General features: G+C 39.0%; 2 protein-coding genes across 3 annotated transcripts in view; one reads left to right on the forward strand and one right to left on the reverse strand.

Annotated features, from left to right (window-relative positions):
- The window catches only part of dock1 (dedicator of cytokinesis 1), a 68,244-nt gene that overhangs the window by 23,852 nt on the left and 23,822 nt on the right, over window positions 1-20,570 (reverse strand). The window lies entirely within an intron of this gene.
- On the forward strand, window positions 832-19,669 carry insyn2a (inhibitory synaptic factor 2A). 2 transcript variants are annotated; one of them, XM_077738508.1, is made up of 4 exons: window positions 832-1,197; window positions 7,592-8,684; window positions 11,577-11,648; window positions 18,471-19,669. In XM_077738508.1, the coding sequence occupies exons 2-4, from the start codon at window positions 7,597-7,599 to the stop codon at window positions 18,652-18,654; spliced, it is 1,344 nt and encodes a 447-aa protein (XP_077594634.1). In that variant the 5' UTR covers window positions 832-1,197; window positions 7,592-7,596; the 3' UTR covers window positions 18,655-19,669. The 2 variants fall into 2 exon arrangements, with proteins under 2 accessions (XP_077594634.1, XP_077594635.1); XM_077738509.1 differs by having other exon boundaries at window positions 18,476-19,669.

A 20,570-nucleotide genomic window follows, 5' to 3' on the forward strand; every position in this document is an offset into this window, starting at 1 on the left:
GGGGAAAATTACCAAAGAACTTATAAACAAATAAACCAGTTCTACAATTAGGAAGGAGATACCCTAACCCACATTTGCATACTCTACTTTTTGGATATTTCAAGCAATTTAGTTCAAACATTTCTAGTTAAGTTAGAAACCAATCTCTAAATCGACCCCCAGAGTTCTAAAACAAAGGTTCCTGAAGTCCCTGTGCTCAAAGTTCTGATTAATTGCTTTTCATTATATTGGATTGCCATCATTTTAACTTGTTCCTGATATGACTTTTAGATTTCTAATATATGAGAGAAGCCTCTGAGGTCTCTCATTTTTGTGCTGCACTACACACACATACACCCACCCACCTACCCACCCACAGTCAGGAGAGCTGCAGCTCATTACCACAGTACCTAAGGCTTGGAAGGGCTTCCCCGCTAAAGTAGAGAGAGCGGAGTGAACCAGGGATGGGCAAAAAGATAATAAAAAATCCAACTAGCTACACACAATTAGTTTGACATCACACAGCAAGATGTTGGTCAGCAAATTAGGTCGGTACATGCACAAGGTGACGCAAGTCATGTGCAAATGAAACAAATGACTATACATACAAGATTGTATTACAAACAGCCATGATAATAAGAGTCTCAGTAATTTCTTTAGAGATATATTAAACTTTAATGTTAAATACAACTGAATGTGGCTACTTTCACTATCAGTCTAAACTCTTAGTTTCTTCTTGCCTGGCATCCTACTCCTCCCTCTGATCACCCCGTCTCGCCTACCTCTCCCTCTCTAACTCTATCTGTCTCTCTCTCTCTCACACACTCTAAACTCGCACGCTCAGATGTTGGCACGCAGAAACAAGGAGAACGCCACAGCATGAGGAGCAGCAGCGGCCGCAACGGCGGCGGTGGAAGCACCATGGGGATATTCTACCCGTGAGGACGCTGCTGTTGTGTTTGCGTGTATGTGGGTGTGTGGATGCACACAAGCGGGAGTCCCTGCTGGCGTTGTAGCACAGATAGGAAAAAAGGGGAGTTAGAGACGGTGTATGACAGGACGCAGATGTGCAGCGACAACTCCAGACCCCGTTGTACTCCCGCCTGACCACCCCACCAACTTCTTTCATGGCGTAGTTTCTGTCCTGCCCAACCACAGGCATGTACGGGTCACAAGAGGGAAATCAGCTTTTTCCTAAGCGCTGCATGATTGACTGAGGTGAGTCTCAAGGTGAAAAAGAAACTACAAGGATCCCCCCCAAGGGTACGGTAGGGTTTTGTCCGACTCGCTTTTTGCAGTCAAATGATTCATCAGATATGCGTTTCTGTGGGTTCCCTCTTGGTACTCTGTTTTTCCTTAGAGGCGACCAGTCTGAGGTGACAGATGTGATACTTTAATCTGACTAGAAACGTATCAGGTGATTGATGAGATGAGGAGAATTGCTTGTCCAAATTTGAAGGTCAGGGAGATGAAGACCTAAGTTGTATATGTTTGTGACTTGTCTATTATGAAGATGAAAATGAAAAAATAAATACAGGAGTTGGAGTTTTTACTCAGATTCCAACCTTGTAACCATGGAATCCCTATCAAGCTGGTGGCCATTTAATGGGCAATAGTGCAGGAAATGTTAAGGTATTTCCATTTTTCTATTCTATTTTTAACAAATCAACAAACGAGTAAACCGTAAAAAAAAAAAAAAAGACAGCAAAATAACAGACATACAAATCAATCTGTAATTTATGAAGTAATTCACTCATTTGGATGTTGGGGGAAGATTAGTTTATGGTGACATCTCTCTCAATGATAGATTTAATTTTGTTGATGAATAAAACAAAGGATATTCAGTTGAGATTGACCTGTTAACTTTAATGCAAAGATTTGAATATGCATTATTCAAACGAAGACAATAGAGGTGATGTTGATACTGCGACTCCCCTTGACCCCCATTGAAACTCCTGTACTCAGCTCTTAAACTGATTGCATCTTTTCCAAGACCACCTACAGAGCGATTTAGATGAAGAGGGTCATTGCATGTGGACAGGCATCGATGCCAAATTGTAGAGTAGAGATGAAAATAGGATGTGTGTCTGCGTAGAGTTGACACACCCTCATTTGTCTGTCACTCCAGAGTCTATGTTTAACCTCTCGGTCGTTTTTCAAGAGGGCCCGGCACACTGACCCAGAGCACAAAGGGACTGCAATTCAATCTGAATCGTCAGGCAAAAACCAAGAGAATGATTCACTCAAAAATTTTACATTTCTAGTGTGGGGAAAAGAGCTTGCGTGACCTTTCTTTTTAAGAGTTTAGAGAGTTATTTGCACATCACAAATCCTCAGTTTGAGGTAGTCTGTTTCCAAACCACTTAAAGTTGGACAATTTGCATTAACTTTGTAGTGTAATTTGGAAGATGTTAAATTTTTTCAGTTTCCAACCATTCTATATTTGATACTCATGCTAAAATCACTTCAAGCAAATCTCTACCTTAGCTTTAACCAAAAGAAGCATCTTGGGACAATTGAGTTCGACACAATGGTCTCAGCAAGTCTCTGTTTTAACTGTAATACCTTCCCAATATCCATACATTCTGCCTTTTATACTACAATGCAAACCAGCACCACCTCCATTACTTACTTACATGCTAGACAGCAAGCTGTAAAAAAAGATGGCTTTGATGAGTTTGAGTATGAATTTATTACAAATGAATGTTCACAGAAAACCCTGAATGAAAGCAAGATGAAATGAATCCTCGCATCCTAACTACACACAAGTATGGAGAGATTAAATCTCCATCTACTCCGCCTATTTTCCCATCCCACTGTTCATACTATACACACACACACATCAGCTTGCGTTTCCACAATGAATTGGGGCTTGTCACTCGCCACCTGTAGTCTTTGAAGAAGCCAACGAAGACAACAGGGAGATAACGCGCAGAAAAATGAGAAATCCGTAGAAAAAGCAAGGGAGCAGGCAAAGTGATACATCCTGATTATTAAGGCAACCAACGTTCTGCTATATCTGATCTCCATGTCTGCGTGGATGGATGAATGTGCTACATGGGGAAATCCCCAAAGAGGAAAGGAATGGTAGCACAGCTGAGAGGGAGCAGGGCAATGCACGCAACAAGCTAAAAGGAGTCGCGGAAATGTAAAGAGGAATCCACTCATCTGGGGATTAAGTCAGAGGATTTTTTTTTGCTCAAAGGCAGACGTCTATGCAAGAAAGTTCAAATGTAATACATACAAATACAAGCTTATGAACTCAATCATAGTGAATGTTATTTCAACTGTACAAAGGTGGCAAATCCCACTGAAATCCAATTGCTTCTGGCATTGACACCATATTTGAGTTAACTACTACACAGCACCAAAATCAGGCAACAAAAAGGGGATGAAATTGCAATCTTTCCAGCCATAAGTTGTTGTTTTTTTCTAAATTGGGCAAAAGGAATAATTAATACATGTCAAGAAAAAGAGAAAATATAATATCTTCCGTTTTCCAGTTCATAAATGGATATTGAAAGAAGGAAAACGAGCGTTTATTAAAAGAGACTATGTAATAACCCCAGCTAAATCTAGCTCCTCCCAAATAGGAAAATATTCAAGATTTGTTTCAGGAAAAGCGAAAGTTTGTGAAGAATTACGCCAGTAGATAAATACAGTTACTCTATGTTATTCTGAAGTATGTATGTAAAAGTTATATTTGATGGTTTATGCTCATTGTACAAGGTTATTTTTCAGACTTCATTGTCAGCCGCTGTAAACAATTGTATATTGCATGCTGTGTTGAATAATGATGTTTGTGAAATGGAGGCAACAGTTTTTCTTGTTGGCTGCCTTCAACAGGTATGCAAATATAAGATCATACCCAGACACAATTGCTGAGTATCATTTGACTGATATGTGACTTGGATTGTAATATTAAGGGTGACTTGCATTACCCTGTCCTTCAGACTACACTCTTGCCCTCGTTGTAGCACGAGAAAGGGATCTTTAAGATGCTGCCTGGCAACAGTTTGGTTCCACAGCACGAGCAACACCCGCCAGAAAGACAATCCCTTGAAATCCCATGATTTCCAGCCGTCTTTTAATCTCGCGGGTATTAAGCCGGCGTTGAACTCACAAAGGATTTGCCGTAGTGTCGCTCATCTGACGGCGCCTAGCCGTTGACCTTTGCAGTCAATCAGACTGGCGGCACATTATGGCAGGCAAACATCCGTCAGTGGTTGTAAAACACACTCGATGTGTTAGTTGTCATAAAAGTAAACCTGAACTTAAACTATTTCCATTTCTGTGTGTTTGGGCCAATTTAAGGAAAGTCCCAATAATCCAAATTGAAAAAATGACATTAAGGGTATTTTCATTACTGTCAAAATTGACCCAAGCGGTACGCAAGGGTTTCAAAGTGTTTCAAAACGCCGGTAAGCCATTTGTAACTGTGAGCTCAGAAATAAGCAGGAAAGTGAGAGAGACAAAACAACAGTAGATAAAGCAGGATTATAGAGAACTTCCAACCCGCCGCTACGCTCATTTGTTCAGCCAGCTCGTAGCTGTAATTGAGAATTCCTTGGTGGATAGAGACCGTCGAGTTTTCGCAAGATTTTCTCTGGCTTTATTGCTGTTACATCATTGATTAAAGTTATGAGCAGTGACCAATGGGCCCTTGCGTCCACTCCACTGTCAGGGGGCGGGATGCCAGGCAGTTCCAACACAAGGAAGTGCCAATGATTTTACAAATGTACCCCGGTATAACTTCTGTAGATCTGGTTCCAATTTGGTAAATGAGGTAAAGTGGTCATTCAGCATAAGGATGTTAATTATATCTGAGAAAGATGGTGGAACTGCCAGGGAAGAGGACTAGAGATCCAAGAGGGCTGGTGTATGGGAGGATGATGCAAAGGACTGGGTCAAATGGAAAAAGTTGATTGGCTGTGGCGACCCATCACGGATAAGCCAAAAGTGTAGTAGTCATGAAAGTGGGCATCTAGAACCAAAATGGCAGACTTTGATTTCATGTGAAAAAGTAATTTCAAAACCTATTTTAGGGGGACAGAATTGACCGAAAACAGCAGGCCAATGGTATTGAACCAATTTTTTTAGAACCACCAGAAGGCCAATAGCACAAATTCTTGAGTAAGTGAAACATTTCAAATAAGTCATATATTTGGTGAAAGGCAATCAATTGGTGTGCCTCAGGGTTCTGTTGCGGAGACTCTTTCAGCTAAACGGAATTTGTTATCCAGTCTTTTTGCGCACAATATTCGAAAATGAGCCTGTGTTGTCTCATTGGTATGTACAGCCACATTTCCTGGCACTTAATTAATTCAGGGCTTTTCGCACACAACATTAATGAATTTTTCCTTTCGATGGAGCGTGAGAGATAAGACAAAATTAGTCTGATGTGAAAAAAAAAATAAAATGGGGCAAACTGTCAAGCCCGCAAGGTTCAGGTGCCGAGCAGTGACATTTCAACCCTTTATGAGTTCCCTACGGCGATGACTGTCACCAAAGAAACTGCTGAGTTAGGATTGGGCTGGCGGCTGTATTTGAAGGTGCAGTGTGTTCAATTATCATGTGCCCGCAGAACAAGAACCATTTCCAATAATGAGTATTTAATTGTTTGACTGCAGTAATCTGGATTGTTTAGCTGTGGATTTGTAAAGAATCAGCTTTCCGGGAATCAGTTCCTCTTTGCCAAGGCCTGGTGTCTCCAGAGGAAACCCCTTCCCCCAAAGAAAGAAAAAGAAATCTGGCCTAAGAAGATGCTTTATGTGATGATGAGTCATGTTTTACTGCAAGATGCCGACAGACGGGGGAGGAGGGGTCTCACAAATCAAGATAACAAGGATTTGTACATCAAGAGCCCAGAGAGATGCCAAAACGTCAAAAAAAAAAAAAAATCAAAGACAAAAGCAATGCGCGATGTACTGTAGTACACAAGGGAGTCCACAAAGACTGATTCATATTTAATTAACAGATTACTCCAAGCGCAGCGACATTTCATATTTATTTTCCTTGTAAAAAAAAAAATCTTGAACATTGTGTCTCACTATTTGGAACAGAGGTCCCCCATAGTGGTTGTAGCGGTCAGGGGGCTAACGGGAGTCCTTTTACAGAATGTCACGTACCGAAAATTGACAATGACAGACCCTGGGAGCACACTATTACACAACTGCTTTTCGCATTTTTTCAATGTACTCAACTGTGTTTATATGGAAAATTAACCTGTCCACTCCCTAAAAGGGCCCCAAAATGTTATATTCAGTGAGCTTGAAAGACTTGACATACCAATATTTAATAGTAAATCTTGACACATTCCATTAAAGAAGGAACTGGGTGGTATGTGCCATGGATACTGCGGACATATAGCTATTACGGTCAGTGTTTTCATTGTTAAAAAGGTGATGGTTCCCACCCATGCATGTCTCAATCAAAGACATAAAGCTAATTCAAGAAAGAGGTTTCAAGGGGACTAAACTTTCCTTCTGTGGCTTGCAGGTAAATTACCAAAACACGTTGAAATTGGCCGCCTTTTTGCTGTTGACAGAGCGAGGCGGAAATAATTGCCCTGTCTGATTCAACATCTAAATAAGATTGCAGAATGTTTTCTTGTTGTAAATCAGTAGGTGGGAAATTATACTGTGTTTATACTAAGTCGAAGGGGTGAGTTAAGGAGCCTGTGAAAACTACTGTATTTTTCTGACTATAAGTCTCACCTGAGTATAATAAATCAGTGTGTGTGTACATATATTTTATATACATATATATACTTATATATATTCTACATATATAGTCTCTAACAAAACAGATTTCAAGTATCAGTAGTAGCAGAAGAGTGAGAGGACCGGCAGAAAGATTCCTTATAAAACTCAACCTTTTCACAACTTGTATAAACTTTTGTGTTGGCAGCTATTTCTACTGAAGTAAAAGGAAAAAGGTCATACAATTAAGAGCAAAGCAAACAATAAAAGCTGGTTGTAAATAAAAGATAACAATTTGACAGCATTGTAAAGCGAAGGGGTACTTGTGGATCTTGAAATATAGCGGTAGGCGAAAAAAAATTTACCACTGAAAGAAAAACTATGTGGATTGGATAGCCTGAGGGATTAAGTGGCCAAATAAATTTAAGCGTCTCGGGTTTCACAGAGAATGGGATTAAAATGGAATCTGTGGAGATTATAAATACTTTAACAGTCTGGAATTTTAACATTTTTTTAATGTCATGTGTTCAATACATAGACATAACACTTTTAATCCATGTTATGCTATATATATCCTACTTGGTCACAAGAAGCAGGTTTGTTCAACTGTTCTTTTGTATCTGTTTGTGACTTAGACCGACAACAAAGCGTTCTAAAACATTTATTATTGGTTAATGTGCCATGAGGTTTTTCCTCAATATTCAAGAACGTTTTGGAAACACTAAATAAAAGAATCTTAATGTTGACGCACTGGATTACTAACTTTTTTTGTTTGGTAATTGCAAGTGTAGGAATTGTAATCCTTTCCATATCTATGCAAATTTATCTCTGACAATTGAGATGGAGACACAAAGCATTATGACTAATCCCCTCACTGGCGCCAATTGATTATCTTTTTCCATCCCTCCTAGGAATCATGGTGAGCAAGGAGGGTGGCACATGCATGCTCACCAACTCCGAATCTGATTCGGATGGAGTGGTGGCGCCCCTGCCTTCCACCACACTAGCTCTGCAAGTCAAATATACCCTGGATGCCAGTCGACAGGTGAGGAAGCGGAATAAAGCCCTCCAAGTGCGTTTCAAGGATATCTGCGAGGCACAAAACGAGCAGAGGGAAGCCGACTTGGCCAAGGAAGGGAATCCTCTGTCTTACAAATCGACATACCGCAAGTACATGACCGTACCCGCCCGCCGATCCATCCCCAACGTTACGCGCAGCACTGGAGTGCAGACGTCACCTGCCCTAAACAAGCGCTACCAGACGTTCCCATTCGAACGCAAGAAAGGCCACACATTTAAGCACGTGGCCGAAACATACACAGGTCCTAATAATGGCTTTGTCCTGGAAGTAAAACCGACTACGCAGCAGTGTTTTGATGAGGACGCAGAAGAAGAGGGAGCCTGTCATGGGAGCAGAGTTTGGCGGACCAAAGCATTGCTTCACACTAATGAATGCGTGGCCACAGTGGAGCAGCACACCAAACCTGAAGGCCTGTGCGAGGATTCGTTAATGCTGAGTTCCGCTACCAACTCAGACTACCAGCTCTGTGGTGTTCCATCCAAAGCTGGTGGGGGATTACAACATAAAGAAAGGCCACCAGTGGAGGTGGGCTTGTCTCGATCAAGAACCCTGCCGGACAGGGCTTCCAAAGTGACAGGGCCCATCTCATGGAACTCCCTTACACAGGTGGAGTGCCTGGACAGTTTTTCGGCACGACACAAGCGCAAGAAAAGTCTGCAGTTCAATGGGATGCAGAGCGAGACATTGCCACGTACCGGCAGAGGTTGCGCAGTTCGGGCGACTTGTCATGCAGCTGACAAGCCTCAAGGGGGAACGGCGTCAGACCAGGAGGCCTGTAAGCAAATAGTGCCTATGAATCAGGACAGTGATGTTAAAGCACAGCTTCAAGCCATGGAGAACCTTATCAGCTCCAGCCAGGAGACCATCAAGGTGCTGTTGGGGGTCATCCAAGAACTGGAAAGGGGGGAAGCCCACAGAGAAGGGTAAGTGGATGGGTTTGGCATTTCAATGATTATGAGACATGATGCTTAGGTTGTCTGGGATATTTCGCAAATCAGAATGGTTGGGCTGCTACTTCTGCTCACCTATTTTTCACTAACACAATTGCAGTTCATTATTTGGGGTCTTCTATTGATGCTGAGCCACCCAATAGAAAAGCAATAACAATGATAACAAAGCTTAAGATCATAAAAAGAAAATCAGAGAAATGAAAGACTGAAGGAGATCGGTAAAGACCAAAGTTGAAGCGTCAAGTGAAGTGTAGTTTTATGTCTTTTAGCTCATTATTTTATGATGGTTTCCTTGGATATTACTTCAGTCTCCTAATATATTATATAAAATATGAACCGAAGCATTTTTGTACTAACACAGATCATATTTTTGCCAAAAATCAATGCACATGCTCTCACAGACTCCCCTCTTGATATTCCTCCCACCTCTCAAGAGTAATTTTATTGACGTCTTATTTTAATGCAGTTAAGTTATTTAATATCAACATCTTCATTTAGGCATCAAGTAATTTACAAAAAAAAATTCCCCAACCTTCTACTAACAGGTTTCATCTACAAATAGTGCAATCTAAGCAAATCCACCTGGATGTAAGTTTAAAATGGTGAAATTGTCTGGAATGCAGACCTTAGGGGGAAAAAAACATTTATTGTGAAATGGCTATTGAGGTAATAAAAGGATGAAGATAACATCGAGGCCTCGGGAAATAGAGTTTTGTTTAGCAGAAAAGAAGCCCAAAAATTACCAATTGGATGAGCAATTTGCGAGGTCTTGGGAATTCAGATGCTTATATGTTTTGATTAGCGTTAAACTCAAAGAGTTATTCCAAACAGACTACATACACAAATGCTTGCAAAAAATAGAAATGCCTACAGGCAAAAAAGCTCAGCTGTGTGTATAATAATATCTGACTTTAAAATAGACTGGACAATGGTTATGAACTATGAGCACTCTACATTTTTAAAAATTGTCATTACTGGAAGACAACTCAATGAAACACCATTACACCAACCAGCACAGTGACATTTAAAAGTGGAAAAATCAGGCTGTTAATAGAAAGCTAATGGCCACCTTGCTGTCAATCTCCCACAAAGAAAGCCAAAAAAAGCACAAAGTACCGATTGGATCTCATTAGTTCAGTGTGTTATGGGTGAAATTGATGTGTCTGGGAACTATGACCTTATACATTTGTCTTAACTACCATAGAAGAGAATATTCATTCATTCATTTTCCTCACAATGAGCCACAGGGGGTGCTGGAGCCTATCTCAGCCAACTAAAGGCACCGTGTATTGGTGGCTAACCATTTGCAAGGCACAAAAAGGCATACAGCCCTTCGCAGACTCAAAAAGATGTGGATGTCTATAAATGATCTATCAATAATTTAAAAAGCTGTTAATTCATTATTCCATTAATTGTGGCAGCCAACTTGGCAGACACTTGACACCACTGACCTAAAGGGATTTGTTAACTACACTAACTTACAAAATTGAATTCCATAGACAAACTGAGTGACCTAATTAATTAGATTTTGTGAGAAAGGTGGAAAAATCTGTAAGAATGTCCTTGTTGTTGCCATTATCTAGACGGTCTATATACATTTCCAATAAACTTTCGCAAAATATATCCCCTTTAACTACAGCAAAAAATGCCTATGATACCTCTACTCATCCAACCGCAACGGTATTAAATACTCACATCAACACCACTGATATATCTGTCAAATCATATGGTGAGAAAAGGATTAGATAAGGATAGGGAAATTTATGATAGGTGTTTAATTTTTCCTGATTGTTGCAGCATCTTTAATACTGATGAGAGAAAACTGATGAGCCGAATGTGAATAGATCCATTGAATGTTCTAATAAAGAGTCAAATGATGATGGAGTCATCAAACATCAATGCCAAACATCCCATTTCAGATAACATTGGTTGTTCTCTCTCGTACATGTTGAGACACACAAAATAGAGGCAAAGCCTTCTGCAAAGCTCAAAACAGGTTATTGCATGTGCCCCAAGTGAAACATCCCATTGAACCCACATAAAACGGTAGTTATGTTCATGGTTCTGTACTAGGTAGGGAGCAATAGAAATGCTTTGTTGACTTAGGAAGTGAGCTTGCAGTGGTCTCCAAGGGATTCATAAGCATCCAAACATTCTACACTATGCCTTAAAAAGATATGAAGCAATTGATGTGGTGCAATGATTAATGTTACCTTTTCCAATGGTAAATGCTCCAACACATCAAAATGTTGATGCCACTTTTGCTCCGACAATTTGACTAGTATACCGGCTTCAAATTAGCGTTTATTTCACCGAATTCCCTGTTGGGGATTCATCAAAACATGGGAATTTAATTTGAATTACACCTCAGCTGGTTACTGCAAAGGAGCACACTCCATTTTGCTTTGATTGAAAATCAATTCCACACAATCAATTATCCAATAGGAGTTATTAACACTCAATTGACCATACAACTTGAAATAAAACGAAGAATTGAATCACCCTAACATAAAGTCTAAGTATTAAAATAGCAAATGGGATTTTGTGTGTACTGCACATGACATTTAAACCCCTTCTGATAAAGGACAATAATAAAATGATTAACTTGCAGTTAAAAAAATAATTAGCTTCTGACTCGGGTGCAACTGTGGGCTAATGTTGTCAATCGGGTGGTCAGGCTTTGATTGAGCTACCTCATAGCCCAGCCCGCAGAGTCACCTCTCCTATTAATTAGTCAAGCGTCGCTAATGGCGCCCGACTCCCTGCAGACGAGAGACAGACTGGCGAAAAAGCGTGAAAGGCTTAACAAGGTCTGGAATTGTTATACGTTCACCACTCTCATCTTCTTCTCAACTTCCCTGCCAGGCTATCCTATCGCACTGGACAGGACACGGCCAACTGTGACACATGCCGGAACAGCGCATGCATTATTTACAGGTCAGTGTTGAAATTCCTTCTAAGACACAAATTTGACATCGTTTTCTTTCGAAGTAGATTGGTCAGGTAGGGAGGTCACGTGATCTTGGTAGGACAGCAAACATTGAACATTAAGGTTCGGTTTTAGTGGATAACTACACCAAACCCATTCAGAGTTGCTCATCACAATATTTTTAACACTGACAGCAACACTTTATAGTGGAGTAAATTGACAGTGTACTATGGCCATACCTTATATTTACCAAACAATTTGGGTTTGAGGAAAAGTGACACACAAAAGTTTGTAATCGGAGTAAAAAACTATTTCCACAATCTCACAGATCATGCATACTTTTACGAATTAATCTAAATAAAAAAGGCATTGTACATTACATGCCAATTCCTGCAAATATGTGAGAATTTAGAACTATACAAAACTCTATTGTTATAGTATACTGATGCTATTATCTTGAACCAATGTCAATTGGAGCAAAGATTTTAGTACTTTAGTAACTTTTACTCTGACAAATAACATCAATGTCAACGTGAATATTATGGTGAGCAATCGAGACCCAATCTTTGGTGTACATACTTTCACTGCACACAGGGCTAAAGTCTGTCTCGAAATAGTAAAGGTAAAAAATGGAAGGATTAAAGAGCGCAGGGACTGAGCGGCAATCGATGAAGCTAGTTTTAGTGGACACTGCTTTTTCACTCAGTCAGCCTTTTGCCTCTAAATAGACATTTCAATCCCTCCTCTGATTGAACTGAATCCTGCAAAGAGAATGAAAGGATGGGTTTAAGAGAAAGAGGTCAGAGTTAGGTGTTGATTGATGGAGTAGGGTCAAAGATTAAAAGGTAGATATCTTTTATTTTGGGTCTGGGCTGTCAACCGGGGTCTATCTTTTTTTTCAAATTATATTTTAATATTTATGAATAAATTCCTTTTTACTTTACTTTATACTTTTTACTTTAATGATGAGTGATGAGCATGTTAATACTTTAGTCTTTTTTTCTGTTTATGTTTCATATGTACTGTTAACGGATGAACTTTTCTATATGTATCATAATTGTGCTGACCTAGCCCATTTGTCAAATCTTTAAAGTCAAGATTTAAGACATTTGTTTCTGTTGTAGGGTTAGGGGTTGGCATTGGAGGTAGATAGCGGTTTGGTTAAGGAGATTGGAGTTAAGGGGTAGAGATTGCATTTATGTTCAATGGTTGCGGATTAAAGATGAGAGTTTCGTGTTGGGAACAGTGAGCAGGGGTTTTGTGTCGAGTGCTCAAGCTTTTGGGTAATGGGTTGATGTTGGGCTTGTAGTTAAAGTTTGCCATTTGGAGTTTGAGTGAGGTTTTTTTGCTCAGCAAGCATTGACCTAACACACACACACTTGCACACATACACAGACAAACAACTAAAAAAAACAAAGGCTTGAACAGTAATGTGTGCTGTTAGACTTCCCGTGTCGAGTGCCCTGAAACAACGTCCTTCCCCAGAGGTGAGCAAAGTTAAAAAGCATTGGCACGGCAATGTGACACGAGTGGCATTACGGCACTGATGTGAAAGACACAACAAGAGAGCAACGTAATGGCTTTGGACAAGTTAGTGACACGGAAGCTTACGAGGTGTTATTCAATGACTCAGTACAGTGTTTCATGTTAAATCTGTGATTTGGGCTCGAGGAAAGTAACATTCCGGCTCCCAACGGTGTTCTTACTCTTCATCTCTGCTTTGGAAAGGCAGACTGTGACACTCTAGAGAACACTATTAAACTTTAAGTTGGGCAATTCCTCTTTTAAAATGTGAACAACTTAATACTGAATGTTCCTGATATATTCTTGGTCAATGAGAATGTGCAGATTGATTTATTTCTGATCATTGACTAGAATACTCAAAGAAGTAAGGTCAAGTACTATTCAATATAATATTTTTTCGCCAAGGAACAGATAGCTGGTATTAGTAAGACTCATTTTTGTAAATATACAGTGGCAATGTATTGTATTTTAATATCTGCATGATAACATTTAATCAAACCTACATTTAAATGAAAGTCCTTGATTTTAGATTTGGAAAAAGTCTGGAATTTGATTACACAGCAATTCGCTATTACAGAATTTGTTCAGATGAGTCGACCACACTGTTAAAACAACCCTTCTTCGATCTGCTAAATGCATTTGTAACACTTCCTCACCCTACAACATGTAGAACAATAGAATACTAAATAAAACGCCTATTTTGACGCTGAAATTGAGCTAGGTTTTCTTTTTTAAAAGCCTATGCATGGCATGGAAAACAGTGCTGATTTAGAGAAAATGATGTTGATTGGACACAGACTCAAATATAGCAGAGGCATTGATGCAGGCAGGCGGGATTAAAAATAAATCTAATTACCTCCAGCTCCGTGAAAGCCACCTCTCTGGAGGTGGAAGAACACAGGAAGCAAGAGGAAGCTGAGCCAGGTTAGCAAGCATAGCCGTGACGGAAAACAAAGTACGCGTGGGCACCAGAGCTGTCATGAAGTCATTAAAGTGGATCCTATTGTTAGTGGGGTAAATCGTATGATATTGTACTATTTTGCAATATGGTATAATAGTTTGGGTGTTTTGCTTTGCCGCATAATTGCAATAAATAGTAATAACGTACACAATATGATTATTTCAACTCAATTGATTGACAGCGATGGGTGGTCCAATCAATTTTGAAGGGGAACTCATTCAAATTAGTTCAAATAGATTGCTGTTAATTTTACAGTTTCATTGTAAATTATACAAATTATATTTGCAATCATATGCTTTGCTTTGGCAAACTAAATAGTTAAAGAGTTCAAAAATAAGATTTAAAGTCCAATCTTTTGGTTCCAAAGCATCATTTCCAGCTAAAATGTAAAGCAAAGAGTAATAAAAAGTAAAGAATATGATTTTTAAATAAGCCGATTAGTCCGCTTATTGCATTTATAATCAATGAATAATTAAAAAACAATTGTTTGTGGCAGACCTCTTTCTCATTTACTTTAATGTATTGTTAGTATATTGCATCATAGTTTGGGTGAATCATTTTAATTATCTTATATGCATTGCAAATTTATTCCATTATAATTAGAGTGACTATGGGAATACGTTTTTTTGGGGGGGTAATAAATCAAACCCATTGTTAGTAATATCTATTTGTCAGCGGGCCAGGAATTTGTCGTAACAAGTTCAGCATTTTAATACATGTAGAAAGAAGGACGCCACACGCCCTCCAAATAATCAATATATCAAAAAGGGGCGCTACAGCACGGCATTGGAGTCCAAGGACTTTAAGTGGAATACACAAATAGCGCCAAGCTTTCGAGGTTTAACTTTTCCCCCCTTTTTGAAGATTCCTGAAGCATATCGCAGAAATGCGTTATCGCCTGCGTGCAGCGAGGCCGATGGAAAGGGATTCGGGACTTTTAATACAAACGTGCGTGGCTTTGAATCAGAATGGGGGGAAGAAGGATGAAAAGATTAGCGGCATTCGTGGCGTATCGTGTGGTGATGTAACGCATCAAGGTGTGGAAAGGGCAAGCTTGGCGAAAGATAGAGGCCGAATGGAAAGTCAACGAAGTAGATGAGAAGATTTCAAATCACAGTAATTGGATTGTAGAAGTATTATTAAATTATTATACTAGCCAAAACACACAAAGTTGATGCATGTAATCTACAGTTAGTGGCGACACAAAATGAGGTAGCTGGCCGGATGTGACCCCAATTAGTTTAACACCGGTGATGTACAAGAAGCTGCAAACTTGATGGAGCCATGTTACAAGTATTTGTATTGCAGTAAAATGCCAAATGTGATTAACAGGTTGATTGCAGTCTGGTAATCATACAGGGAGGCAGATTAAAGGGATAATTGTTAAGGACTTGCGCCATTATTTTCTATAGACTAGCGTCTGATTTAGGAACATTATTTTGTTATTGGGAATGACCATAAGATAAATAATCTAATGGAAAACTGAGACAAAAAAACTATAGCTGAATAGTAGTGATTTAAAAAAAACTAAATTAATTCAGCGTAGCTAAGAAATTAGTTAAACTCTGCTTAAGGTTGATTGAATGAAAACATATTGTCAAGTTAAAGCCACATCCGGGAAAATGTTGCTTTTCGTGTCAAGCGACAAGTCAGTTACCATAGCGACAAGAGCGGCCCATTGAGTGAATGCTCAAGAGTTTCACAGATGAGAACTGAGGTACACTAGGGACCAGATGAGTGAGGGGATTGAAGGCAGTCCAGAGGGATGCAAAGAATGGCTGGCAGCTCATTAATTATTGGAAAATAACCGGGTACTTTTCGGACTCAGGTGCATCATCATAATTGTAAAGAATAGTATTGTAGTTGGACTCCATTGTATGAAATTGGTGCTGATGGTCAACTAATGCAAATTTTAACTAAGCCAAATATATATTATTATATTTGAGTGAGTTGTGTCAATTGAAGTAAAAGTCATTGTTTTAGAGTTAAGCATGACATACTATAATTGTAAGAAATCTAAATGTAGTTTAAGCAACCCGACAAGCGCAGGTTTGATTCCCATACTCTTAAAATGTCGGTCCAGTCAACTTAAGTGATCAATTGATTTGACATAATGCCACATTCCAAACACTTGGGATTAACACTAAGGTCAAAAGTCTCTATTTGATCCAAATAGTGATTTCAAAAGGGCATAGCAAGCGTTTATTAAAAAAAAACCCAAAAACGACAGCCTTTTTGATGACATTTAGACGCTGATAAGTGAGCTAGCTGATAAAACTCTCTGAAATGTCCTTTTGATCTGCTTTCAAAAAAGGATGATTATCTTTTGAGCACTGCTTTATCCAACAATAGACTCCACAATAACCTTTACGTGCTAAAGACCTGTTTAGTAAAACTAAAGCCAAAAGGTACAACTGTGCTGTAACACTACTATTGATGGTAAAAATCCATTTGGACTGTGAGGGTTAGTAGTGATTAAATCAATTGCAAATAGATAGGACGCAACCATGTACTATATCAATGAAAAGGAATATAGAAATAGTTGATCTCTAAATGAGCTAAAATTAAAACTATTGAGTCTATAGAGAGAAATAAATATTTCTAGCCTCGATCTGAACGCAATTGTCTCAACAGTGTGATGGGCTTTACTCTGAAGAGCAAGGAAAAGCCTATTAATGTGATAGTGTGTGGGTGAGTGATCTCCAAAAAAAAAGAAAACTAGAAAATGGCAGAAATAGATGAGGAGAAAGTGCCCCTTGGAGCTTTGGCATAGACGCAATTAAGGCTTTGTTCGCAATGAAAGCGCCGTAGTCAAGTACTTTTGCGGCAAATCCTCATTAGCCGCTGACAAACCTGCCACGTCATTGATCATACCAGACCGACAGTTGGCGCTAATTTGATCTCTCGCTTGAAACTTTGCAGTATGTGTGAATAAACTTGAGCAGTGCTGACTTTTATCTGGATCAGCACCAGCTCACTCACTACCCTAGTGAGGATAAGCGCTATAGATTGATTCCCCACATGATTTACTGTCATTGATCCAGACGTTAGTGCAGACATTCGAGAAATTCCCTTCAAGTGTTTCTATAATAGCTCTTCCATTAGCTTTACAGTTACAAAACACATTTCATGGATTCAAACTTGGACCAAGTTTGCCTCAATTGATTACTAGACCTTGTAATTAGGCAAGTGTGATTTATCTCTAATTGCCAAGATGGCCTCAGCCTTGAATGGGAAAACACCTAAGTCAGGGGAATTGCAATGTGTTTGTCATGGTCATTTTATGAAGTCTTACATTTGAAAGTGGACATTTTTAGGGTCATTTTGGACTTTGAGAGGTCCTTTACAATGATCGTAAAGATTTAGTCTGATATTTACAACATTTCCACCTGGCCTCTGAAAAGCGAATGTTCTGATAATCAACAAACCATTGCTTATTTTCCAATTTTTGTGGAAAAACTGCACAAAATCATATACTTTATATGCCAATCTAACCTTCCCACTTCCTAACCAATCAGCCATCACGAAGCAAATCCACCACCCATTATGCAAGTCTAGGTTAAAAGGTTAAAAGTGCAAGTGTATTTACTGCTTTCTTTTCTCCCCTCACCTAGCAAGAGCTATCAGTCAGATGTATGCACAGATTAAAAACGACGACTGCTGCAAATAAATCCCACAACTGGTGTACTATGGAGAAGATTTAGGGCAATTTGTGGTGTGTGCATAAAAAAAAACATTGAATGATCGTGTTCTAGTGTCAGTGACAGCTGTAGAAGTTACAGAATTTTGAAAAGAGCGCTGAGGGTTCTCTCTGGGCTTGTGTGGGCTTTCCCCGGGTACTGCAGTTTCCTCCCACATCCCAAAGACATGCTTGGTAGGCTGGTTGAACACTCTAAATTTCCCCTAGGTATGAGAATGAGTGTTTGTGCTTGTGCCCTGCCATTAAATACCCACCTATTCGGGGTATCCCCTCCCTGGTTCCTGTATTTAGCTGAGCTACGCTCCTTCACCCCCTGTGAACCCTTGTGAGGATAAGCAGTTCAGAAAATGAATGAATAATGTCACACTGGAGTATAAGACGCCCTTTTGGGGGGATTTTAAAAGCTTAAAAGCCTTTTTTACACAACATTGTGTTCTAAACAAGACCTTGTTTAGAAGTAGTACTTAGTGGAGTATTAATAGAGTATAATCAAAAATGAGTATAATAGGTATAGTATAGTAGAGTATAAGTCATAGGCCCACCATTACTATGAAAGAATGTGCATCTTATAGTCCAGAAAATGTTGTATTTTGTAGTATTATGTAACTAAAGTTGCTGTTGTCTGCCCATTTTGTTTTCCTGTAGTGTAGAGCTGGACTTCAAGCAACAGGAAGACAAACTTCAACCCCTCATAAAACGACTCTGCCCTTCGGACGACACCCACTACCCCGCCCTGCCGTACCCCCACGAGGCCTTCACATCCACGCCTAAGCGCAAGTCCAAAGTCGAGTCCAAGAAGCATGCCCGCTGGAGACTTTGGTTCATGTGAAGCCGGAACGTCATGCTTTCCTAATTTCCATCTGGAGTTATTTTGGAAGTAATTTAACTCCAATTGGGGTGTGAAAATGTGATTAGCTATCATCTTGGGAGATTCCCGACATAGGGACAATGTGGACTTGCTTCTTGCCATACAGCCAAGCACAAAGAACACAATTCAGGATCTGAATTTTTTTCGGTGGACCAGGACTATTTTCACATAATAAACTCTTCATAGCATCTAAAATAAGAAGCTTATAATTAAAAAAAATATCACCTTGATATTATATATCTTGACAAACTTTGGAGATGGTTATTTAAAACAAAACAAAAAAGTTATACAACACTTATTTTCTTAAAGGCTTTTTTGGACCTCAGAGGAAGTTTTTATCAAAAACTGTAGAAAAAACTTCAAAGTTTTAGCTGAATATATTTATGAAACAGTGGTTATAAGTCCAGATTTATTGCAACAAAGCCACTGTCATCTTTTAACGGTGAGTTGAGGCTCACATTATTGTGTTCCAGCCCTAAGGATTATTATATACTAAAGGGTAACGGCAAATATATTTGATTGTATCAGTAACCAAGCCAGAAGTGAATGTACAGCATACCCTCACAATTTTTGCAGGATTTTAGCTTTTTAAAGAGAAACAAACCGATTTTTAAATGACTTATACATGTGTTTTCCTTCCTTTCTCCTTTTTAAAAGGAATACGAAGGGTATAACAGTAATTATAATTACTATAAATACATTTACACACGATGCAATTAGGGCTCATGTTATTTACAAGCAGGAATAGCTTATATGTAACAAAAAAAATACATGACTATAATTTTAAGCATCAGTCAAAGCCAAAAAAGAAAAGAAGTGTTTTCACTTGAATTCATAGATAGCACTAAGAGAGTCCAATATTTATATGTACCTTCTAAAAAAAAGTGCAATTGATTTATTATGTGCAATACTGTGTATTTTGTACCGATTTTCAACAAAATATAAATACATGAACAATACAATATGCAACTGAAGAATAAAAGCAGACACCTAAAAAATGTACTATTTTTCCCCCCAACAGTTCTTTCACATTGCAATATGATTTTTTAATGAATATAATGCGGTAACAGGTATATAGTATAATTGATATATGCCAAGGGTAGGGAACCTATGGCTCCGGAGCCACATATGGCTCTTTTGATGGGTGCATATGGCTCTCCACTAACCAGTGAGGTAAACTATGGAAACTGCTGGTGAGAAAGCGCAGAAATATTTAGTTACGTTTGTATTATGGAATTGACACTACCCTCAGCGCCTTAATCTTTTTTTTCCCATTACACTCTTTTGCATGGATTTTTTAATTGATACTCATTGATTAGAAACAACATAACCATGTTGTCAAAAGAATTCAGAGACTTTTTGTACTTTAAAAGTGGTACAGTGCCTAAAAAAAAGCACGCATTTTCATGTATGTTGACTTTTAAATTCTGAGCATGGCTCTCAAGGATTAACATTTAAAAAATATGAAGTGTTTATGGCTTTTTCCATCAAAAAGTCTGATCTATGTTAAACTAATGATCATCTACTCAAAGGTTTTGGTGAATTTAAATCCAAAGCAAGGCAACAACACTACCGAAAAAACCCTTGTTTTCCACTAGATTGCTTTACAAACTAAATATTCACAGACAAACTGAGCAAAAATCTCCCAATTAACTTCTCTGGATCCTTTACATATGTCAGGAATGAAGCTCTGTTAGCATTTTTTTTAGCGCATCATATCTGTCGCAGGGCTTAAAAAAAAGAGGCCACTCAGTGATTGAACGCAGTAGAGCAACTGATTACGATGCAGTGCCATTTCTCGCTATGCTTCTTGGCTCTGCAGCACTCGGAGTTCAGTAGCAGAGAAAAAAAAAGTAGCGAGGCAGACATCTAATAAC

This window comes from Stigmatopora nigra, chromosome 18, assembly GCF_051989575.1.
Source record: "Stigmatopora nigra isolate UIUO_SnigA chromosome 18, RoL_Snig_1.1, whole genome shotgun sequence".
NCBI classification, from domain to species: domain Eukaryota; kingdom Metazoa; phylum Chordata; class Actinopteri; order Syngnathiformes; family Syngnathidae; genus Stigmatopora; species Stigmatopora nigra.

Bases quoted from the DNA above. Each gene is read 5' to 3' on its own strand.
- insyn2a (XM_077738508.1), top strand. From the start codon at position 7,597: ATGGTGAGCAAGGAGGGTGGCACATGCATGCTCACCAACTCCGAATCT. The intron at 8,685-11,576 runs GTAAGTGGATGG...CTTCCCTGCCAG, and splicing joins GGGGAAGCCCACAGAGAAGG to GCTATCCTATCGCACTGGAC. The intron at 11,649-18,470 runs GTCAGTGTTGAA...GTTTTCCTGTAG, and splicing joins AGCGCATGCATTATTTACAG to TGTAGAGCTGGACTTCAAGC.